Here is a 21,862-nt window from a genome sequence, read left to right as displayed (position 1 = left end):
GCTGCTCTAAGGTCTCCCCAGAGACTTCTCTTCTCCAGGCTGAACAACCCCAACTCTCTCAGCCTCTCCTCACAGCAAAGGTGCTCCAGCTCTCAGATCATTTCTGTGGCCTCCTCTGGACCTGCTCCAACAGCTCCATGTCCTTGTTGTGCTGAGGGCTCCAGAAGAGCTCACATGGTGTTGACTGCCCATGGTCTCTTTGAGCCATACAGCCTCTGCTCCGTATGTGCCCGTGCCAACAGACCGTTCTGCACCAAGCATCCTTCCAGAAGAATCTTCTGAAAGTTTTCCTTAATTTAACTAACAGGTATAAAAGCAATTTTATGAAAAGACCACCTACATAGAGAAGGTTGCAACTTCTATTACATAAAGGCACAAACCACTGAATGGTTCATCCTTTCACTGATTCATCCAAGAGCCGATTTCCACCTGGCTTTTGCACAACCAGCCCACCAGCTGCATCAGCTGTTCTTACATCACCTCTGGGAACCTCCTTTGGCATCGCTCACTACAGCAACATTCAAAGATGTACCACCATCAATCAAAAAAGAGATGTTTCTGCCACAAGAGAAGGGCCAGGCGGGAGTGTGATCACTAGCCACGTAGTAATCGCAAGAGCCGTGTGTAAGCATGGACTTAGTGGAATTCAGCAGCACCTTGGTGCTACTGGTTGGCAGAGGAATGCAGCCATCACTGGGAGTTCTGGGGTTTAGCTCTGATTGCTCTTAGGGGATGTTTTAATTATATCTTATGATTTGTCTAATATCAAAGGGGTTAATAGAGACATTGGACCAGGAGGTGCTAAGAACACGCCACAGTGTTTCAATGATATCTGCAACTACATAGAAATTGAGAAAACATTTACCTTTAGCTCTGAACTAGGTCTTGGCTCTTGTATGAAGCTGTTGCTTGAAGTGGGCCTGATCATTCTTTTTTAAAAGGAAGCCATTTGATACAAGCTCTTCTGAAGAGGAAGATGCAATCAAGCTCTGTTGTTGAAGAAGAACCTTATTGCAGCTTCTTATCAGCCCACACTGGCAACTGAAAGGTCTGACATTTTCCAGACACAATAAAAGGAAAGGGAAGGTTTCTGCCAGGTGTCAGGGCAGCTCAACAGCAAGTTTTTTATTGAAAAACTATTTAAATTATCCTGACAGATTTAGAATCATGGTTTGGGTTAGAAGGGATCTCAAAGCCCATCCAGTTTCACCCCCTGCCACAGGCAGAGACACCTCCCACTGGATCAGGGTGCTCCACGCCCCATCCTGCCTGGCCTTGAACCCCTCCAAGGATGAGATATCCATGAGCATTTTTGTTTAATCCCTGCCTTCTCTCTCTTTCCTGCTGGTTTGTTATAACCATGGCATAAAACCTCCCTGTAAGAGAAACCAGGCCACTGCAGCTGATAAACACAGGGTGTAATTAACCAAAGTTACAGTTGCTTTGTTGTTGAGGTTTAGAGTTTAACCACGAATTACAGGACCGATCCTACTTTTATAAACATCATTGGGAAATCAAGGCCTGAAATTCTTCCTAAGGGACGTTTGTACATGTTGGATCTGTGCTCTGACTCAGTTTTCAGTTAAATCTTGTTCCAAGCACAACCCTAAGAGCATGATGCTTGTACGGATTTCAACATCCCAGAGTCATCATCTCATTTGCAGGGATGGTCTCATGGCAGTTTATCAGCTCTCTGGAAAACAGAAGGAGAAAGTCCAAGGACTAAACCGTACAACTCTCTGCAGCGAGGTAAAGCAAGATGCAGTCAGCAAGATGATTCTCATCTCCAGCCTACTTCTTCATCAGTGAGCTCCTCTCCCTTCACGGTTTACCTCGGTGAAGTTCACACTCGGGTGCTTTATTCAGCAACCACCAAACTGTCTTGTGCAAAACCTGCTGAAGCTGAAACTAAACAGATTCATCACAGAATCATAGAATCACTAGGTTGGAAAAGACCCACAGGATCATCAAGTCCAACCATTCCTATCAACAAGAGGAATAAATGAAGGGGAATAAATTGGCACCTCCCCACCACACAGAGCCTGTCAGAATTAGTGCGAGAGACAAGAAATTATTTAACGTCGGAGAGCTGTTTTTTTTTTATTCCTGCAAATGTTTTTGAATTTATCAGGGTGCCACTCCACAAATATTTTCTAGAATCAAAAAATGTAGAACCAGTGACAGCAACAACCAGAACTTCTGTTCTCTGAGCTGCACCATCTCTTTAAGGCTCACAGTTTCCTTTGGCTCCTGAGAATAGTCTCTGCCTGCTCTTGCTTACAGGAGATAACTTCACATTGAATTTAAACTGTGTTCCACGTTGATACCAGATCTCAAGCACTACAGCGCTACTGGTTAAGCTGAGCCAAGTCAGTTCCCGGTTTTCAATTAAACAACAATTAAATTGTTGTAGATTGATGTAAATTAGAGTCAGTTTTGTGACTAATTCAGTTGCTGTGAGCAACTTAATTTCTCTGAAAACTAAGAGCATGTTTTTGAGATGGTGCTCTTCTCTAAAGTGATAACAGAGGGCATTGGTGTGCAAAAAGGCTGAGGTTTATACTCAACCAGGGCCATCCTCAAGCTGGTGGAAAAGGGGCCACGCGTGCGAGGAGGGGAAATTGGGCAGGTGACCCCAAACTGATCAAGAGAGGATTCCCTCCTATATACCTCACACGTGGTATAAGACTGAGGGATCACGAGGGTCTCGCTGTCTTCTGTGATGACCAACGTCTAGCGAGGACCTCATCTGTCTGTCTGTCCTGGATCTGTGTGTTCCTGAACCCAGTCCCTGAGCCCAGCTCCCTCTTAGCCATGGATGCAAACCCTCTCGCCTGCTCTGCAGCATCTTTGGTGACAGAGTCATCGCACGGTGGGGGCACAATTTCATATCTTTGTATATATTTCACTACTTTCTAGTTCTTTTCAAAATTATAATCATAATTTCATTAAAGCTGTAGTTTTAGTATCCAACCCATAAGTCTTCTTCCTCTCATTTTCCTCAGGTTGAATGAGGCTTTAAGTAACCTGATCTAGCGGGATGACCCTGCGCACCGCACGGGGCATGGAACTAGATGATCTTTAAGGTCCCTTCCAGCTCTAACTATTCTGTGATTTCCCTCTCCCCTTTCCCTGTGGGGTGTGATGGGGGGAAGGGATTTTGGAGGCTCAGCTGCACTTTTTTAGCTGCTGAATCTGGCCAGGTGAGGCTAAACCTCGACAATACTACAACGTTTCCCACGTCTTTGCACCAACTCCTGCCTGTAGGACCTAACAGGAAGCTGCTTTCAGGTCCCTCCTGGTTATCAGTCAACAACAAAAGTCTCTGTGCAAAATGAGTTTCAGAAAGATACATTTCAAAATAAAATACTCAAAAAAGGCGTTCCCTTCTGTCTTTCTTCCTGTTCAGAGTTCAAGGATCTGTTCCCTGCAGATCAACCGTACCCTTTTCTTTTAAGGTGTCGCAACCCTCTGAAGAGGAGACCTAACCCTTCAGACTAAAACCTTCCTTTAGTGCAATGTGGGAACTATTTGGATTCAAATTCACTGACACTGGCTTTCAACACCCCAAAATCACTGGTCAAGTCCAAAATCAGACAACTAAATGAGATGTAAACTCTGTTTTTCAGCTTTCTGCTTTATTGTCCCTCAATCCACTGCAGTTCCCAAATTTTCCACACCAAGAAACATTTTGCAATAAAAGTGGTGATTCCTTCATCATCAAAGCCCACCAGGAATTTCATTTTTGTGGTAAAGTCTCAAACACTACAGAACGAGAAGAGAATCCAGCATCCCTGCTTGCAGGCACGTGTCGAGGGAGAAGTCCTGCTAAGGTGTGCAGGTGCTTAAACCAGACTCTGAGTTACGGGTGCAGAACGTATCTGGAAACATCAAAGAAAGTGGGGAGGTTCCCAACTTCCAGGTCGTCCCTTTCGTTAGGGCATCGTTATCTGCCTCCCCCAGCACCCACTTCACTATCGTGGCAAAGCCCACGAACACCACAGCGGGTGTTCAGCTCTCCAGCACCGAACGCCCTGTCTTCCCACCTTCCCCAGAGCAAACTGGCTCACAAGGATGTTGCTTCACCGACATGAGCTGTTTCTTCACCCCCAGGGCTGCACCCACAACCTCCTCAGCTCTCCCAGGCCCCACCCAGCGACTGCTTGTCCTCTTCCCACAGCCACCACCTCAGCCACAGAATAAGTGGTTGGTGAAAGGACATCACTGCCTCAGCTTCTCTCTGCTCAGCAAACGGGTACCAAGGAGAGAAAAAGCCACGCTCGAGGAAGCAGGGTCCTTCTCAGGTTTAATGTCCAAACCAAGAAGATGGAACCCTGCGCCAAGCACAGCGGCTGATGCAGCTGCTGGATAAGGGATTGCAGAAAATCCTCTGGGCTCCTGCCTAGAAGTATTTTCCTAGAGCTCTGACTTGGATATAAATGACTGGAACAGATTACAGCATTTCTGAAATCCCAGCACAGGCACCTCCATCAACACAGAGGATCTAGAGAACAAAACCGCTTTGCACGGCTGCAAGTAATAGGTGAGGGCGGAATTAATCACCAGAGGCCACGCTAAAGCCACCAAACCCAAACTTCTACACCGGTCACAGATGCTCACTATGACCCTCAGACCAGAGGTACAAAGCTACAAAATCCAGCCATCTGCACAGAGACGGAGAAATACCACACACATCCTTTCGGTCTGCGAGTCTCGAACTTTGTGCACGTCACGTGGAACGGGGCTCTGGCCACTGAACACACGGGTGAGGGTGCAAGAGGGCTAGAGTCGCTCATCCCGCTCACCAGGGGCAGCTTCCTTCTCCGGGATGGACTGAATGTGGAACAGTCATGGGTGAGAAAGAGAAAATGTCGCACTGAAATAAATAAATGACTGCAAAGAGTTAGGGCAAACAGGAATACAGGTCACAGCGCTGGTTTGTAACTGGCTTAGGTAAGCCAGCGGCATGATTACAGGTTTCCTGGACCTGTACAAGGCACTGGTGATTTTATCTTTTTTAAGGGTGTGACAAGAAGCTTTTATTTAATAAAGTTTGTGAATCAAACCAGGTTTAAAATTAATGAGTAAGGCCAGGCATTTGGAAACTCTCCCAGCTGAGCCAGCGCTTGGATGGGAGAGAAAAAACACCTTTCACCTGGCCATTGGCATCTTAAAGCAGGTGGACAAGATATTTCATAGAATCGTAGAACCACCAGATTGGAAAAGACCCATCGGACCATTGAGTCCAACCATTCCTATCAAACACTAAACCATGTCCCTCAGCACTTCGTCCACCCATCCCTTAAACCCCTCCAGGGAAGGTGACTCAACCCCCTCCTTGGGCAGCCTCTGACAGGGCCCAATGACCCTTTACGTGAAAAATTTTTTCCTGATGTCCAGCCTGAACCTTCCCTGGTGGAGCCTGAAGCCATTCCCTCTCGTCCTGTCCCCTGTCACTTGGGAGAAGAGCCCAGCCCCCTCCTCTCCACAACCTCCTTTCAGGTAGTTATAGAGAGCAATGAGGTCTCCCCTCAGCCTCCTCTTCTCCAGGCTAAACACCCCCAGCTCTCTCAGATGCTCCTCTTGTTCTCCAGCCCCGTCACCAGCTTCGTTGCTCTTCTCCAGAGCCTCAACATCCTTCTTGTGGTGAGGGGCCCAGAACTGAACACAATATTTAGACTGACCAAGAGCGGTGTGGCAAGAGGGAAGGGAATAAAGGGACCAAGTCACAGCAGCACAACCCCACGCTGAAAGGACCCTCTGGAGCTCACCCGTTCCAGCGATGCCGCTCATGCTGGGTCAACAGGCTGAGGGCTGTGTCCAGCTGGGCTTCCAGTGTCTCCACAGATGGAGACGCTGCTCCCGCTCCCAGTTTCAATCGCCCTCACAGTTAAAAAGCATTTTCTTATATCCTGATGGAGGGCCACGTGTTTCCACTTGTGCCCAGCGCTTCTTATCCTGCCACCAGGCACCACAGAGAAGGGTCTGGCTCTTTCTTCTCCCTGTTCCTGCCTTGTACCGGAGAGCCTGGAACTGCTCAACCCCAGCCAGGGCAGCACACAGGGCTGCTCTCCAGCTTCCAAAGACAGACGTGTCCAAGCCCCCAACAGACAGAGCCTGCCCGAGGGAGCTCTACATCCAGCCAGAGCTGGGGGACCAGCAAGGAAGAAGTGGGAGCTGCTTGTGTTTTTATGGTAATCGGCAGCACCTCAGTTCCCACCTCATGGGAGGTAACAGAGGCGCCTGTGTCCCCAGAGCAGGATAAAATCCACGGAATGTACGGAATGCACACAAAATGTATTGTTTACAAAGATCTGGATTCTGATTTTGTATCACCAAAAATGGCTTATTTAAAGAATCACTCATGCATTTGTGTTTACACAAAAATATCGGCTATAAGGTTTTTTTATTATTATTAAAACCATCCTCGCAGCAGAGCTCTGAACCATTTCAACTTCTAGAAGCTCTTCCAAGCTGTCCTTGCATCACAGATAATCTGGAGAAGAAACCTCTTTGTAGCCTACCAAGGTCTGCTCCCATTTTCTTGTGCAGCCACTTCATCAGAAAAGATGACAAAAGCATTTTAATTGTCTTTTCCCTCATCTTAATGCTTGAAACCACTGTATATTTGACTAAACTATTTCCAAAAGTGACTCTTTGATCAGCAACTCGCAATAGAGATATTTCAAACCAGTGAAGAGGACTTTAAAGAGTATATAGCAGCCATGGCAGGGGACTCTGCAGTCTGACAGTGGCTGTCACCAATAAATGTGAGTCACCCACAGCAAACCCGGATGTTCTCCAGTCACACCATCCATTGACTGAACTGCACAAAGCACCAGCACCAGCTCAGGACTTACAGAGAATTCAGAGTCAAGGAACCCTGCAGGTTTTCGAGCTATGCCCTTGCCATAATTCCCACATTTTCTGTGCTGTACAGGAACATGCAAGACCCCCAGATGGCTCTGGCCAGGAAGCAGCAGCTCCAAACACCCCTGCATGGTCCCACAACGGAACGACGCTCCTGAACCTGGAGCTGCAGGGAGGGACAGGCACATGGTTGCATGGCTGCAAGAGCCGATTCTGAGATCAGAAGACTCAGTTCTATCTAACACATCTTATTCAGGCTTGTCTGTGCGGTGTGAGAGCCCAGATCCCAGTTACCCAAGATAAATGAGTCTGAACTGTACGTGCGTGGTCTAAAGACGATGTCCTGGCGCTCCAGCCAGGGACAGCAAGGACTGGGCAAGGGGACACAACAGAGTGGGTCTGCCTTCTAAACCGTGAGCACAAACTTCATCTAAGGCCTGCCAGGTTTACATGTAGGCAGTTGCATTGCTTATAATTAGACCTTAAGGGTAGGGTTTGTGTTCTAGATTCAACACACTTCTTTAGCCAGGACGCAGGGCTGGAAAGAGAGAGCTGAAAAATGCACCTCAGCAAGATTTACACCCCGGAGTTTCTGTGGAGCTCTGAAGTCACGCCCTGGCACAGGCAACAGAATCAGAGTCATGAAATAGTTTGGGTTGGAAGGGACCTTAAAGCCCATCCAGTTCCACCACCTGCCATGGGCAGGGACACCTCCCACTGGATCAGGTTACTCCAAGCCCCATCCAACCTGGCCTTGAACACCTCCAGGGATGGGGCAGCCACCCCTGCTCTGGACAACCTGGGCCAGTGTCACCCCACCCTCACAGGGAAACATTTCTTCCACAGATCTCATCTCAATCTCCCCTCTTTCAGCTTAAAGCCAGTTTTTGGACCCAGACTACCAGCATTATACCTAAAAGCCCCAAAGAATGCTGAAGAACTCACCTTTCAAAGGCATAGCGAATGAAAATCAGGATGAAAGCAAAAGGGATGCTGAGCAGGAGGTGGCGAGGCTTAGGGTACTTGATGTCTTCAGATTCTTGCATGTCCTCCCAGGTGATCCCTGGGGGCAGCCAGAACTCCTGCTGCCACAACCACTCGTACAGCGAGCGAGCCATCCTGGAAGGGAGAGAGATGAGAATAAGCCAAGTTCAGCCTGGCGCACGGCAAACCTATCGGCACAGCCAGGGAAGAAGAGGAAAGAGTCCACCCTGGGTTGAAGCTGCAGCAGCTGCAAGAGCAGAGGAGCTGTGGAAGGCAGCAGCGCACAAGGAACCGAGAAGCCGCTCGTGGAGTTTTATCGGGTGCTTGGTGACTGCTGACGCCTGGCACTGAACCAAAAAAAGGGCTGAAACGGAGGGAAGCGCCTCAGAATTCCACAGAATTAAGTGTCCTTCTCAGCAAGGTCTATCAGAAGGGTGCAAGTTTAATACTGCAGCTTCTCACAGCCGCAGGTTCCTTCCTACAGGACTGACAGCTCAGTATCACAGGGAAGCGGCAAGACCGCTCCAGGGCTGGCCCTCAGCTCTCCTTTTATATGTACATATCCTTATTTTTCAGTCATGGATATTTTGCATTGATTTGTTTCTATTTAGACATTGCAATCCCTCTGGGTGCATATGTCTGCATTATAATGAATGTTATTCTGAGACCGCTCCTTTAAAAAAGAAAAGATCTCTATCTCCTGCTTTGAATGATCAAGGAAAGTACTTTCAGGTAAGAAATTTTCATGCACAAAGGTGGGATTTACATCCACAATCAGAGAACTGAGCAGCAAAAAAAAAAAAACCAAAACAGTAGGATGGCTGCAACAAAGCACCCAATGCAAATATTCCGTTGCCAGAGAATTCCACCTCAAGCACAGCAGGAGCTGCACCGCCCTCCAGTAGAGGCTGCTCCTTCCAGCTGGTGACAACAAATATCCCAACAGAGCTGCAAACAGCAGCCAAGACTGTGGGCAGGCGCAGGAGGAAAGGGGAAGCGTGGGAATGAGGCACCAACTGAGACCTTTGCGGTAGGAATTGTGAATCCAGTAGCAGAGAACTTCCTATTTCTTTCCCAATTCCAACAGACAACTCACTAAATTGTTCCCTCCTCTCCACCTCAGGAAGCTGTGAATTCTAGGAGCAGCTGAGAATTCCCTGGGACCCTTCCAGCTTTTTGCATAGAATGGGTTGGGTTGGAAGGGACCTCAAAGCCCATCCAGTTCCAAGCCCTGCAGGGACACCTCCCACTGGATCAGGAGCTCCAAGCCCCATCCAACCTGGCCTTGAACCCCTCCAGGGATGGGGCAGCCACCACTGCTTTGGGCAACCTGGGCCAGGGCCTCCCTACCCTCTCAGCAAAACATTTCTCCCTAAGATCTCATCTCAGTCTCCCCTCTTTCAGCTGAAAATCATTCCCCTCATGCTACCCCTGCACTCCCTGATCAAGAGCCCCTCCCCAGCTTTCTAGAAGCCCCCTTTTTGCTAGGACACCAACAACTACCCCTTCACCAGGAGCCCCGATGCACTAGAAGTGCTTCCATGGATTGGCATCGATTCCTCACACAGGAACACTGCTCCTAAGCAATCTGGCAGGAACAAAAGAACTACAGTAAAGAATTCTAATGCCAATTGGGTTTGCACTAACATTGGGTTTCACCACACACAAGTTCTCTCACTGTCCATAGGACAATGCTCTTCTCTCACCATTCAGTGTCCAGGCTAAACACGTCCACCGCTCCTCATCCTCTCCCTAGTGTATTTAGCTGGACAACCAGCTACCACCAGAGAAGTGGAAACCCTTTCTTCACACCCTCCTCTGTCTCTGATCAGATTCTGTCTCTGACCAGGGTTTCTGGGAGCGGGGTCTATATGGGAGCAGTGTCCAGCATTAACAGCCGCATTTTTTAACGCAGATTCTGCTGGCACTGCCCAAACACCCAACTCTGCACACTCTGCTGTTCGAGGGCACCTCACTCCTCTTCCTCTGGCTACGAGGGTTTTCCAGTTCTTGATGACACCAGAGCTGATCCCTTGTCTACAGGTGGATTACCTGCTGTGTGGGCAGACAACACCACAGGTACAAACAGCCCCAAAGTGGCTCTGGGCCAAGCGTTCAGCTCCGCCAAGGCTCAGCCAAGGGCATCGCTGCCAGAGCCAGCACAGGAATTCCTGCAGAAAATCCTGCTACAGGATTTAACGACCCACCAGCAGCCCAGCACTCCCCAGGGGAAAGTGTTCCTTAATGTGGAAACACCACCAAAGGGATGAAAATATGTTGCTTCTCAACTCCGGTTGCTTTATTTTCTCCATGGAGCTATGGCTGAAATAATTAAAGCAAAAAAAATGCCTCTTAAACCTGGATACTCCGCAGACCAAAAGGGAGAGGCTTGTCCTGTCTTTGGAGAGCAGCTGGGGCCAAGAAACAGAGTCCTCTGCATCTTTATAAAGGCTCTCGGTTATTTCCAATGGCAAAACCCACTGGATTCCAGTCCTACTCCAGTCCACACCACCTGAATTTGGGCTACCACTGCATATTATGCATTTAAACCTTTAACTGATTTTGCTAAGAAATCAATCATTCAACAACTCCATGGGCAAATTCCCTCCGACAGCCCTTCCAGGCAGTTTCTCCCCTACTGGATACTTTCCATAATCTCAGTGTCTCCCACTTTAACTCCGATTCCCTGCCACAGCTCCCCTAGAGACGTTACAGCTTCAGGTAGGATGTTCCCCACAGTTACCTTATGCAGAAATAAAGAATTTTGGCAAAGAAAGCTCAGATTAACTGGATATGGGCTCTTTTGAACACCTGTATTATATTTATCCTCTAAAGATCACCATATCTTGATTACAGGTGCTAAGATAAGTTTTTCTTCATATATTTGTTCTAATATGTTTCACGCATTTTCCCTAATGTGTATCAAGAATTATCACTGAAGATTTATTAGATAAAGATACATAGATACATATTAAGATAATAGCTATATATTATAGATATACATCTATATATATTGTACATATAATAGATATATTTATCTTGTAGATAAAGAAATCCTTGCTCCAAAATCCAGAATTCCATGTACAACTACTTTCTGCATGCTGAGATTAGCCAGTTCCAGTCTCCTGCCTGAAGGGAATACATGAACTTTTTCCAATTTCTTCTCAGCTTTGCTCTGTTTATTTTCATTTCCTCATCCCCGTTGGCTATCCCGGCCTCATTCCTGCTTTCTGATACCACCTTATCTGTAACAACATTGCCCTTGCCTGAGATGCCTCTCTTTCCCCATCCCTCTGTTGGTTCTCCACCATTTTAAGGCTTCCATCATCAAGGGAATTGACCCACAGATGGACAGTGTCCAAGGGGTTCAGACAGAAGTTATTAACTGAGATAAATACCTAAGAATGCCCTTCTGTGGCAAAAAAAAAAAAAATCCCCCCAAAACCCCCAAATAAACAACCAAAATCAACCAAACCAATCCTAAATCTTCCTGTACGGTTCCAGCCCATGAAGCACCCACTGACCATCACTCGCCTGGCAGCTTTCTCTTCGTTCCCTTTGCCAAAGCATCTTCCCTAAAAACTCCATCACCCTGCGAACTCCCATCCCTTTGAACTTCAGCTGGCGATGATCGTGAGCTGCTGCTCTGTCCAGAACTGATGCACAACTGATGATCTCCAAACACATGGATGGATTCGGGTATGAATCTTTTTTTTTTTTGCAGCTCATGCTGCTTTATTTCTCCTCCATTCCACAGTGTTCTCATCTCTTTCTCTTGCAATTCTGAACGCCATCAGCCTTTCCCCAAACCCACAACTTCTGGCAGAATCTCTCCTTGCATGAAATAAGATCTTTCTAACTAGGAGTGAAGGAAGCAAAACCACAATCTCTCTCCCTTTGTAATCACCAACACCAGGTTCTCCAGAACCACTCTTCCTCATCCAGACTTTGTTCTTCACATCCTCTTCCTTGGAAGCTGCCTGAAAAGTTAAAATTTTCTCCACCAACACCCTGTTCCCCCCAACATCCTGGCTTTCAGATGTTCTTCTATCTCAAATCTACCCGCTGACACTTCCTACCAAATAAATTCATGGCTGATGCCCACCCAAGAATAAATTAATGTTGCCATCCTTCATCTTTTGCGAGGAACTTTTCACTGTTTCCTTCCTTCCACTCCTGGTCCAACAGAAGTTGGATTCTCCATTCCTAACTTTGAAAGCAGAAAGGCAAAATTCACCTCCACAATCCCTGATGAGCAAACATCTCTCTTCAGTCTATGGAGTGAGCTGGTTTCCTCTGCCTTGACTCCTGGACTTCCCAGCTTTCCATCACCATTAACCCCATCCCACACTGGTGCAGGCTGGCCACGTGCTGCTCTTTCCAAAGGCAACAACTTTCCCTCTTTTGGGAGGGAGGCCTCTGTCTCAGAAAAAGCATAAAATGCCCAAATAAATGCTAGGAGCTGCAAACAAAAGTCCAGCGAGCAGACAAACTCGCTTGCCTCCATCTCCCAGGAGCAACACTCCTTCCGTCCCCAGCATAAATTCCTTACTCACTTCCCTACCTTGCGCTCCACCTGCCAGCTCCGTCGGTGCCAGGCGGCTCTGCCAGCCGAGGGTTTGGCTCCCAAGCCGACTGCAGGTCTGACCGACAGCACAGGGTTCAGGCTGGTGGCACTCAGCCACATCAGGATGTAAATCCCACAGCTCTTCCCACTAGATCAGCCCTCACCAAGAGGGCCGGGCACAGCTCCTTGGTTTTGCTCAGGAAAAAACAAGGACTGGTTTAACCAGTTAGAAGCAAGGCCAGAAAAGGCACTGAGTGCCTCCAGCTCCACCTTGGCTGTGAGCAGGAGGGACTCGGAGCGAAGACTTAAATTGTTCTTAGCATTCCTCTTGCTGCCAATATCATAGAATCACAGAATCACCAGGTTGGAAAAGACCCACCGGATCATCAAGTCCAACCATTCCCATCAATCACTAAACTATGTCCCTCAGCACCTCGTCCACCGTCCCTCAAACCCCTCCAGGGAAGGTGACTCAACCCCCTCCCTGAACAGCCTCTGCCAGTGCTCAATCACCCTTTCTGTGAAAAATTTTTTCCTAATGTCCAGCCTGAACCTCCCCTGGTGGAGCTTGAGGGCAACCCCTCTCGTCCTGTCCCCTGTCACTTGGGAGAAGAGCCCAGCTCCCTCCTCTCCACAACCTCCTCTCAGGGAGTTGGAGAGAGCAATGAGGTCTCCCCTCAGCCTCCTCTTCTCCAGGCTAAACACCCCCAGCTCTCTCAGACGCTCCTCTTCTTCTCCAGCCCCCTCACCAGCTTTGTTGCTCTTCTCTGGACTCGCTCCAGAGCCTCAACATCCTTCTTGTGGTGAGGGGCCCAGAACTGAACACAGGATTCGAGGAGCGGTCTCACCAGTGCTGAGTCCAGAGGGAGAAGAACCTCCCTGGAACTGCTGGCCTCACAGTTTCTGATCCAAGCCAAGATGCCATTGGCCTTCTTGGCCACCTGGGCCACTGCTGGCTCATGTTCAGCTGCTGTCAATCAACACCCCCATGTCCTTCTCCTCCAGGCAAGGAGAAAAGAACAAGAAGGAATCCCACACTGTGAGAAGACACACTGCATAAGGCTCAAAACTTCAAGCATGAGCAGCAGGAACTCTCTGAGACCCTCAAATCTTTTCCAAAGGCAAATCCTGGCCCCGTAACCCAGGTCCTGTGCAAGGAGGTGCAGATGCTGGAGAAAAAGAACTCGCTTGCCCAGACTTTTCAATACAATGCAAAATGCAGACATCTCTTCTACTGCCAACAAACGTTTTTTCAATGGATTATCACTATTCCTGTTACTCGGCAATCACAGATCTGGCTCAAAGTTTAATTCTAACCTAGAACCTGGGAAAAGGCAAAAGGAAGCAGTGGGTTCCAGTTTCTGAGCCATCTTCCAGACACAATGAAACACTACACAGCTGTCAATAAAGCGTCTTTCCTAGAAGCTCATGGGACAGTGCAGTGCATGTCCAGGCCACTACCTGATTCTTTAGCCCTTCCAAGTCATAAATGATTCTCCAGACCCATACAGTTCTGGTCTGATGGCCTCACCTCATCTGTCCTCTAAGAATTACCCCTGGTGAGCCCTTCCATGCCTTTCACAGAGAGCTCTCCCTGTTCTGTACAGCCACGAGCTTCCTTCTACCATTTGCAGCATCCCTCAGGAGCTCTTCATCCCTCATTCTATCCACAGTTCTTATTTCCCTGTGCTCCAAAGCTTCATCTGTGCTCCTTATTTGTACATTCACCCCTCCAGACAGCCAAGCACTCGGTTGTCCTTCTCCCTCCCACAAAGTGGCCATTTCCCCACAGATGAGTTCGCTATTTCACCACACCAGGAACCACTAGCACTCAGCCAAGGGAAGCGCTGAGCTCCTGAGCTGCTGATCCAAAGTCAGAATGAGAGAATCCCTTGAGATACATAAGGAAAACAAAGGGTCGGATGTGCAGGACTAGATCCTAGGATTAGATCTAGCAAAGAGAACACACCAAAATGGGACTGGTTCATCTCGAATGCCAATGCAGATCAGAAACACAGGGATCTATCAGCTGGGAGGAATTGGTTCACGTGAAGGTGAGGTAGGCAACCTCTATCCCAGCCAAGTGCACCTACAAGATGCCAAGCATGACTCTGCACACAATCCTCTTTCTCCCCCAACCTCCTCATGCAGGAGACTCGCAGACTTTCATTGCTTTGTGTGAGCTGGCTTTGAATTTCAAGACCAACAGGTCCATCCCTTTCCCAGGTCTCTCTTCCCGCAAACTCCCCAGGCAGTTTCAGAGAGTAGAGGAGGGGAAAAAGACATTTAATTAGTCTGGAATTAAGACTTTTTAAAATGATACTCTTACACCTCTAAAACCAGAACAGCTTTGCACGATTTTCCAGTTCAAACCCCCAAGCCTTATCTGAGAAGAACATCTCCATTCCCCAAATCACCGCAAAAGCAACATCCATTAACAACACCGAGGAAGAAACAGAAACCGAGAGAAATATTTCCCTTTCACCAAGATTAAATGAATCATGACTCACTTTTCACACTCGTAACTTATGCTTAACGATTGATGCAATTTACCATGTGATGATGGGTGCTTCAGGAAAGGTTGCATATCCATTATTCTCAGTTAGCACAGATTACTGAAATGTCCTGAAACATGGAGAGTTGAGAAAGCAGAATGCAAACCGCAAGTTCTTCCAACAGGCACCTTCCCTCTCTGTTCTGACCAGCGCACAACATCAAGAGAACTTGTCTCCATCCAAGCTTTCCCCATCCCATCAACAATCCGTTCCGAGAGAGCTGATCATTTCACAGAATGGTTTGAGTTGGAAGGGACCTTAAAGCCCATCCAGTTCCACCCCCCGCCATGGGCAGGGACACCTCCAAGATTCTGGGGGGACCTTAGAGCAGCTTCCAGGACTGAAAGGGGTGCCAGCAAAGCTGGGAGGGTTCTCTTGATCAGGGAGTACAGGGATAGCACGAGGGGAATGATTTTCAGCTGAAAGAGGGGAGACTGAGATGAAATCTTAGGGAGAAATGTTTTGCTGTGAGGGTGGGGAGGCCCTGGCCCAGGTTGCCCAGAGCAGTGGTGGCTGCCCCATCCCTGGAGGGGTTCAAGGCCAGGTTGAATGGGGCTTGGAGTTTCTGGTCCAGTGGGAGGTGTCCCTGCCCATGGCAGGGGGTGGAACTGGATGGGCTTTGAGATCCCTTCTAACCCAAACCACTCTATGGTCCTAAGATAACACACAGAGTACAATACACAATCCTGACCCTAGAAATCTTATTATGAACAGGCTCTAATGTCACAGCTAAAACTGCCTGTTCAGACCCACTCTGCCTTCTTTACACTGGATTTTAGTGAGTACAGACTTGTTGTGCCAGAGCAATGGTTGGATGCACCCAGAGAGCCCACATTTCAGAAAAGCCTGATTTTCCAGAGAGTGCCCAACTTCCAGCATTTCAGAGAACAAGTATGTGTTAGTTACTGCCCACAAGACAGAAAACTCAGATGGACTATTTGCTTGGACTTGTGCATGCTTATTCTTTGGGATTCCATCACCTCATTCTTCTGAGTTTGCGTGCCGTGAACAAAGCCAACGACTGGAGCCCAGGTGACCACAGTGAGAGAAGAAACCGGTGCATTTCCTTTAAAGTTGCATCGATGGGTGGAGAGATCCACTACTGCCCTCAAAACGAAACTGCTGCTCTTTCCAGCGGGAAAGGATTCCCTGCTGAGACAGCTTCCTTGGAACTCAGAGCCAGTGTAAACCACAGCTGCATCAAAGGCGTTGCCTGACCTCCACCCATTCCTGACCAGCACTCCCACTGCACGGCCACCGCCTCCCCGGACTCAGCACAAGGATCTGGGAAGCTGCACCGAGAAAACAGTTTGGGCTACAACTTAGAACCACAGATTCATTAAGGTTGGAAAAGATCTCTAAGCTCATCCAGTACCAACTGTCAGCCCAACCCCGCTACCCCTACTAAACCGCGTCCCCAGGTGCTACAACTACACAGTTTTTGAACCCCTTCAGGGATGGCAACTCCACCACTGCCCTGGGCAGCCTCTTCCATGCTTTACCACTGTCAGTAAGGAAATTATTCCTAATATCCAATCTAAACCTCCCCTGGTGCAACTTGAAGCCACTTCTTTCTGTCCTATCCCTTGTTACCTGTGAGAGGAGCCCAGCACATACCTTGCTACCAACCTCCTTTCAGGCAGCTGCAGACAGTGACAAGGTCTCCCCTCAGCCTCCTCTTCTCCAGGCTAAACAGCCCCAGGTCCCTCAGCTGCTCCCCCTAAGACTTGTGCTCCACACCTTTCACCAAGCTTAAACATTTTCTTCTTTTCACTCAGGGTTGGTTTCCCTGTCACTGGTTCCTCAGCGCAATTCACTCCCTGGCTTCCAAACTAGGGGTGCAGGCTCAGCGTAAGGGATGAGGAAAAAAAAGGGATGATGAGCCAAGAGGCTAAGGGCACACCAAGGTGTTACTGCTCCTCTCAACAGAAATGTACCTCAAGCTGACCTAACGGTCCTGGTGCAGAAAACACCTTCCTTGATCTCCAAAGACCAACTGCTGCATCATACCTGGAAACATCCAGATCCATCTCATCAAGTCCCCACTGGTCACTGCAAAAGGAACCTGAAAAGAAATGAAAACAGAAAGTTAAGTTTAAAGATCTTACACCTGCAGCCCAAAGCAGTTGCTGAGGGTACCTATGAACTCACTCGCAGGGACTCTCCAGCATCGCATCACATTAAACGCTCGGTGCCTGACTTTCTCCCCTGCTTCTCTTCAGGGTGAGTAGCAAGCTCATAAAACTTGCCCCTACCCATCTTAGACCTGAAGAAGTAGCGTGCAGTAAACATTTCAGCTGCGTTTCACTCTCTTGCAGAGAAACAGGCTTTGAATTAAGACCTGAAGATGCCCTGAGAGATCTTTTGTTTAAAACAACTGCTTCCAAAGTCTGGACAAACAATCAGACCCCGGATACATGGCACCCCCACTGCTACAGAATGGACATTCAATCACTTGCTCTGCTGCAAGCAGTGCTCACAAACTCAACTCTTTCATCCTCCTTCTATGCGCAGGGCTCTCCAGAAAGAGAAGCCCCGTGGCTCTCCAGAAAGAGAAGACCCAGCACTGTTCCCAAGCACAAACAACTGGTTTGGAGTTTGATAGTTGGGTATCAAGCCCACATCTTCTCCTTTCTAGAACCAGGGAAGGCTAAAATCCATCATCTGCAGAGGCTTTCAGCTCCTTCTCTGGCCCGTGAAGCATTGCTCTCAGCCATAAACACAGCAGAGCAGAAAAACTGATATGAATCTATGAACCCAAAAGCGATTTTTAAAAAAAAAAAACTCTGCAGGGAAGAGATTAGAGTATTATAGAAACTGGGGTTACAATATAGAACAAACATTGAGAAAAACAATATGAATTTTCTTAATGTATAGCTCAAAGGACAGAAAGCGATCACACTTTCCTGACACCTTTTTGCTTCTTGAGCCCCCTGAATTTAATAGAAGATCCTTCCAGATCAAAGATCCTCAGCTGCCTTCCAGGCAATTCTCTATTGCAGGAATGGCTGAGATGGGTGGGTTTGTGTTCAGCGGACACTGCCAGGTCTATCGAAAATTAGCTGCTCTTGTGATACCATCTCTTCAGAGCTCGTGCTCTCCTGCAGACCAGATACCATTAAAGTCCTGCATCCCAAAGGATATCAGAAAACCATAAGCAGCTATCAAAACCACAACAAAGATGCCTCCCATCACACAACTAGCCTCAGGAAGAGAAGGAACTCCCTCAAGTGGAGAAGTCTGAAAAAGAAGCTCAATTTCTGCCCCTAAAAGTGCACACAAGAAATCCTTTGAAGGATGTCCTGTGGATCCATCCTGTGACGACGTCTGCAGGCAGCCCACCACCTCCAGCCCACTCTCTCCACAGACCAAGGTCTGCCCAGACACCAACGGAGAACATGGGAAAAGGGCACCAACTCTGAAAAGACATTTCCAGCTTGATCAGAGCTGAAGTACAGAAGGAGCTCCTCAAGCAGAGAAGAGCTGACAGCTGGGATCTCAGCTCTGTCACAGAGAAGCCAAGTCTTGGAATCCCCTATGAGGCAGACTGCAAGAATAAACCCAGGTTCTGTGGACTGAGGACACCTCTGACAGAAGGACAAGGGAATAATCACTCTTCATTGCAGGTATTTGTTCTCCTGCCCACCTGGGAGCTGCTGTCAAGCTGAGACATCTTTTCCTTATCTCCTTAATACAACTCCTAACACAAGATAGGAATTAGATTACGAAAACAACTATTTTCTATGCATTTCACCAGTTCATAACAGCCAATAACCCATTCCTCACCCAGGAGCAACGATTCCAGGCGAAAAGCCCTTTGGGCTCAACATCAGAAGTACTTTTCAACTCTGCCAGCTCCTTCGCAGCTCGGAACACCAGTCCCTCAAAAAGTCTGTTCTCTCCCAACACACAACCTCAGCTTAACAACAGAGCAGCTTTTTCTTTCTTTCCTTAAACAGAAATGAGGAAAAGGTCCTCTGGATTTACAAGTCTCCATGAGCCTCTTGACCATCCAGATAAACCCAAGCCTGTAGATCCACTGGCCACTAATGCTGTCTCACATCTTCCAGCCCCTGGTTCCTGTTGGCTGAGGAGTGATCAGCTCCTTTGGAGGACAAACATTGTCTCGTTTGGCCTCCCAACGCGCACCTTCCATCTGACTTGGGCTAAACTCATCTCAGAGAATTTCATGTTCCACTCGCAGAACAAGGAACAACCTTCAGGTGCTGATAAATGACGAAAACGCAGCATTTTCACATCTGGCCAGCTAAAATCCAGACCTCGGACATCACGTGAAGCATCGTCATCCACCCTGGACGCTCTCCCCTCCTGCTCCAACACCACCTCCAGTCCTACCCATCTGCCAGGGCTCCCCAAAGCCCACGATTCCAGCCGTGGCACTCGCCAGCCAGCGTTTCCCTTGGGATTTTGGGCAACCTTACCCTCGTATGAATCGCATCTGTCCTTACCCTGCTTGACCTTTGCCTACGACACAAACCCGCTTCTCCAACAGCAAGACAACCACACACATCCCCTTCCAGCTTTTCCTTCCCCAGGCAGCGCTGCCCCTGCCCATGTCGTCCCCCCCCGTGTTCCCCAGGCTCCGGGCAGGCTCTACCCGCAGCTCACGGCCCTAGGGTGGCTCCTTGGAGCCCGCTATGCCCACAGCGATGCCCGACGGCCGGGAACCATGCCGAGAGTTTCTCCTCTGCCCCATCCCATCCCTTCGCCCCCGGGTGCCCAGGGCAGGTGGGAGCCCGGCCACCACAGCTCTGCTCAGGATACGTCCCCGCTGGGATGGGAGCTGCTCCGCGACCCCTGCCCGTGCCTGGGGAGCTGCAGCCCAAGGGGACCCCAAGCCCCACAGCTCGAGCATCACCTGCTGCCCTTGCTCTCCCCCAGATCCCCGGGGAGCTGCAGCCAAGGGGACCCAGTGCCCCACAGCCCCCAGACCCACAGCCTGAGCATCACCCGCTGCCCTGCTCTCCCCTAGATCCCTCGGGGGCTGCAGCCTGAGGGGACCCCAATCCCTACAGGTACAACCACAGCCCCCAGCCCAAGCATCGCCCGCTGCCCTGTTCTCCCCTAGATCCCCGGGGGGCTGCAGCCAAGGAGAACCAGCGCCCCACAGCCCACAGCCCCACAGCCCGAGCATCACGGGGACCCCAATCCCTACAGCCACAACCACAGCCCCCAGCCCGAGCATCGCCCGCTGCCCCGCTCTCCCCCAGACCTCCTCTTGTGCCTGGAGGCCTGTGGCCCGAGGGGACCCCGAGCCCCACAGCTCGAGCATCACCCGCTGCCCTTGCTCTCCCCCAGATCCCCGGGGAGCTGCAGCCAAGGGGACCCAGTGCCCCACACCCCCAGACCCACAGCTCGAGCATCACCTGCTGCCCTGCTCCCCCCAGATCCTCAAGGAGCAACAGCCTGAGGGGACCCCAAGCCCTACAGCCACAGCCCCCAGACCCATAGCCTGAGCACCTCCTGCTGCCCTGCTCTCCCCCAGACCCCCTCTTGTGCCCGGAGGGCTGTGGCCCGAGGGGACCCAGTGCCCCCCAGCCCCACATCCTGAGCATCACCCGCTGCCCTGCTCTCCCCTAGATCCCTCGGGGGCTGCAGCCTGAGGGGACCCCAAGCCCTACAGCCACAACCACAGCCCCCAGCCCGAGCACCGCCCGCTGCCCCGCTCTCCCCCAGGCCCCCGGGGGGCTGCAGCCCGAGGGGATCCCGAGCCCCGACACCGCCTCTCCCCACCCCCCCCCCCCCCAGCTCGGAGCCCCCGGTCCCCGCTCCCCCCGGGCTCCCCGCATTCCCACCCTCCCCCCCCCCACGCGGGGCCGGCCCCCCCCCCCGCAGCCCCGTTCCCCCCCAGGACCCCCACCCCCCCCCCCGCACCCCCGTTCTCCCTCGGCTCCCCTCGCTCCCCACCCGCTCTCCGGGCGCCCCGCGGCCCCGGGCGGAGCCAGGAGGCGAAGGCGGAGCTGCTCGGGGCCACAGCCCAGCGGGGACCCAGCGCTGACCCAGCCCCGCACCCAGCCCGGGGCTGCGTGGGAGCTCGGGGGCAGGAGAACAGGAGAGAGACACGGGGGGGACTAGGGGACCCCGGGGCTGAGGGAGGACAGAGGGACTCAGGGGACCCTGGGGGACAAGGGGGCCTGAGGGAGGACAGAGGGACATGGGGGACCCCAGGGGACAAGGGGGCTGAGGGAGGACAGAGGGACACAGGGGACCCCAGGGGACAAGGGGGCTGAGGGAGGACAGAGGGACATGGGGGACCCCGGGGGACAAGGGGTTGAGGGAGGACAGAGGGACATGGGGGACCCCGGGGGACAAGGGGTTGAGGGAGGACAGAGGGACACAGGGGACTCCGGGGGACAAGGGGGTTGAGGGAGGACAGAGGGACACGGGGGACCCCGGGGGACAAGGGGGGCTGAGGGAGGACAGAGGGACACAAGGGACCCTGGGGGACAAGGGGGGCTGAGGGAGGACAGAGGGACACAAGGGACCCTGGGGGACAAGGGGGGCTGAGGGAGGACAGAGGGACACAAAGGACCCCGGGGGACAAGGGGGGCTGAGGGAGGACAGAGGGACGTGGGGGACCCCGGGGGACAAGGGGGGCTGAGGGAGGACAGAGGGACACAGGGGACAAGGGGGGCTGAGGGAGGACAGAGGGACACAGGGGACCCCGGGGGACAAGGGGGGCTGTGGGACGTGGGAGGGCGCGGGGAACCCCACCTGAGCCTTCCCGGGAGCCACTGAGCAGCAGGAGGGCCTGAGGGGACACCGCGACCCGAGAAACCTCGACCTCTTCAGCTGCCAATGGCTCCTGGAGGAGAAGGGCTGGAGGAGGGAAAGAAGCTCCGAAGGGGCCAGGAATGCCCAGGTA

The 21,862-nt window shown here is 50.7% G+C and overlaps 1 protein-coding gene across 3 annotated transcripts in view; it reads right to left on the bottom strand.

The window, feature by feature from the left end:
* CERS4 (ceramide synthase 4) overlaps nt 1–20,949 on the bottom strand; it is a 41,173-nt gene extending 20,224 nt beyond the window's left edge. The window contains exons 1-3 of one of the 3 annotated variants that reach the window (XM_069878140.1): nt 20,905–20,949; nt 16,987–17,041; nt 7,816–7,989 (exon numbers count right to left, since the gene is read on the bottom strand). In XM_069878140.1, the coding sequence (XP_069734241.1) occupies nt 7,816–7,989; nt 16,987–17,006 (194 nt within the window). In that variant the 5' untranslated portion in view covers nt 17,007–17,041; nt 20,905–20,949. Of the gene's footprint in view, nt 1–7,815; nt 7,990–12,410; nt 12,603–16,986; nt 17,042–20,904 lie in introns of those variants that run through there. The other 2 variants (XM_069878138.1, XM_069878141.1) reach the window with 2 other exon arrangements.
* Nucleotides 20,950–21,862: the final 913 nt, after the last annotated feature.

The sequence above is a fragment of the Phaenicophaeus curvirostris genome, chromosome 28 (assembly GCF_032191515.1).
Source record: "Phaenicophaeus curvirostris isolate KB17595 chromosome 28, BPBGC_Pcur_1.0, whole genome shotgun sequence".
NCBI lineage: Eukaryota > Metazoa > Chordata > Aves > Cuculiformes > Cuculidae > Phaenicophaeus > Phaenicophaeus curvirostris.
Note: the sequence above shows the minus strand (reverse complement) of the source record. Positions and strands in the feature narration are given on the sequence as shown.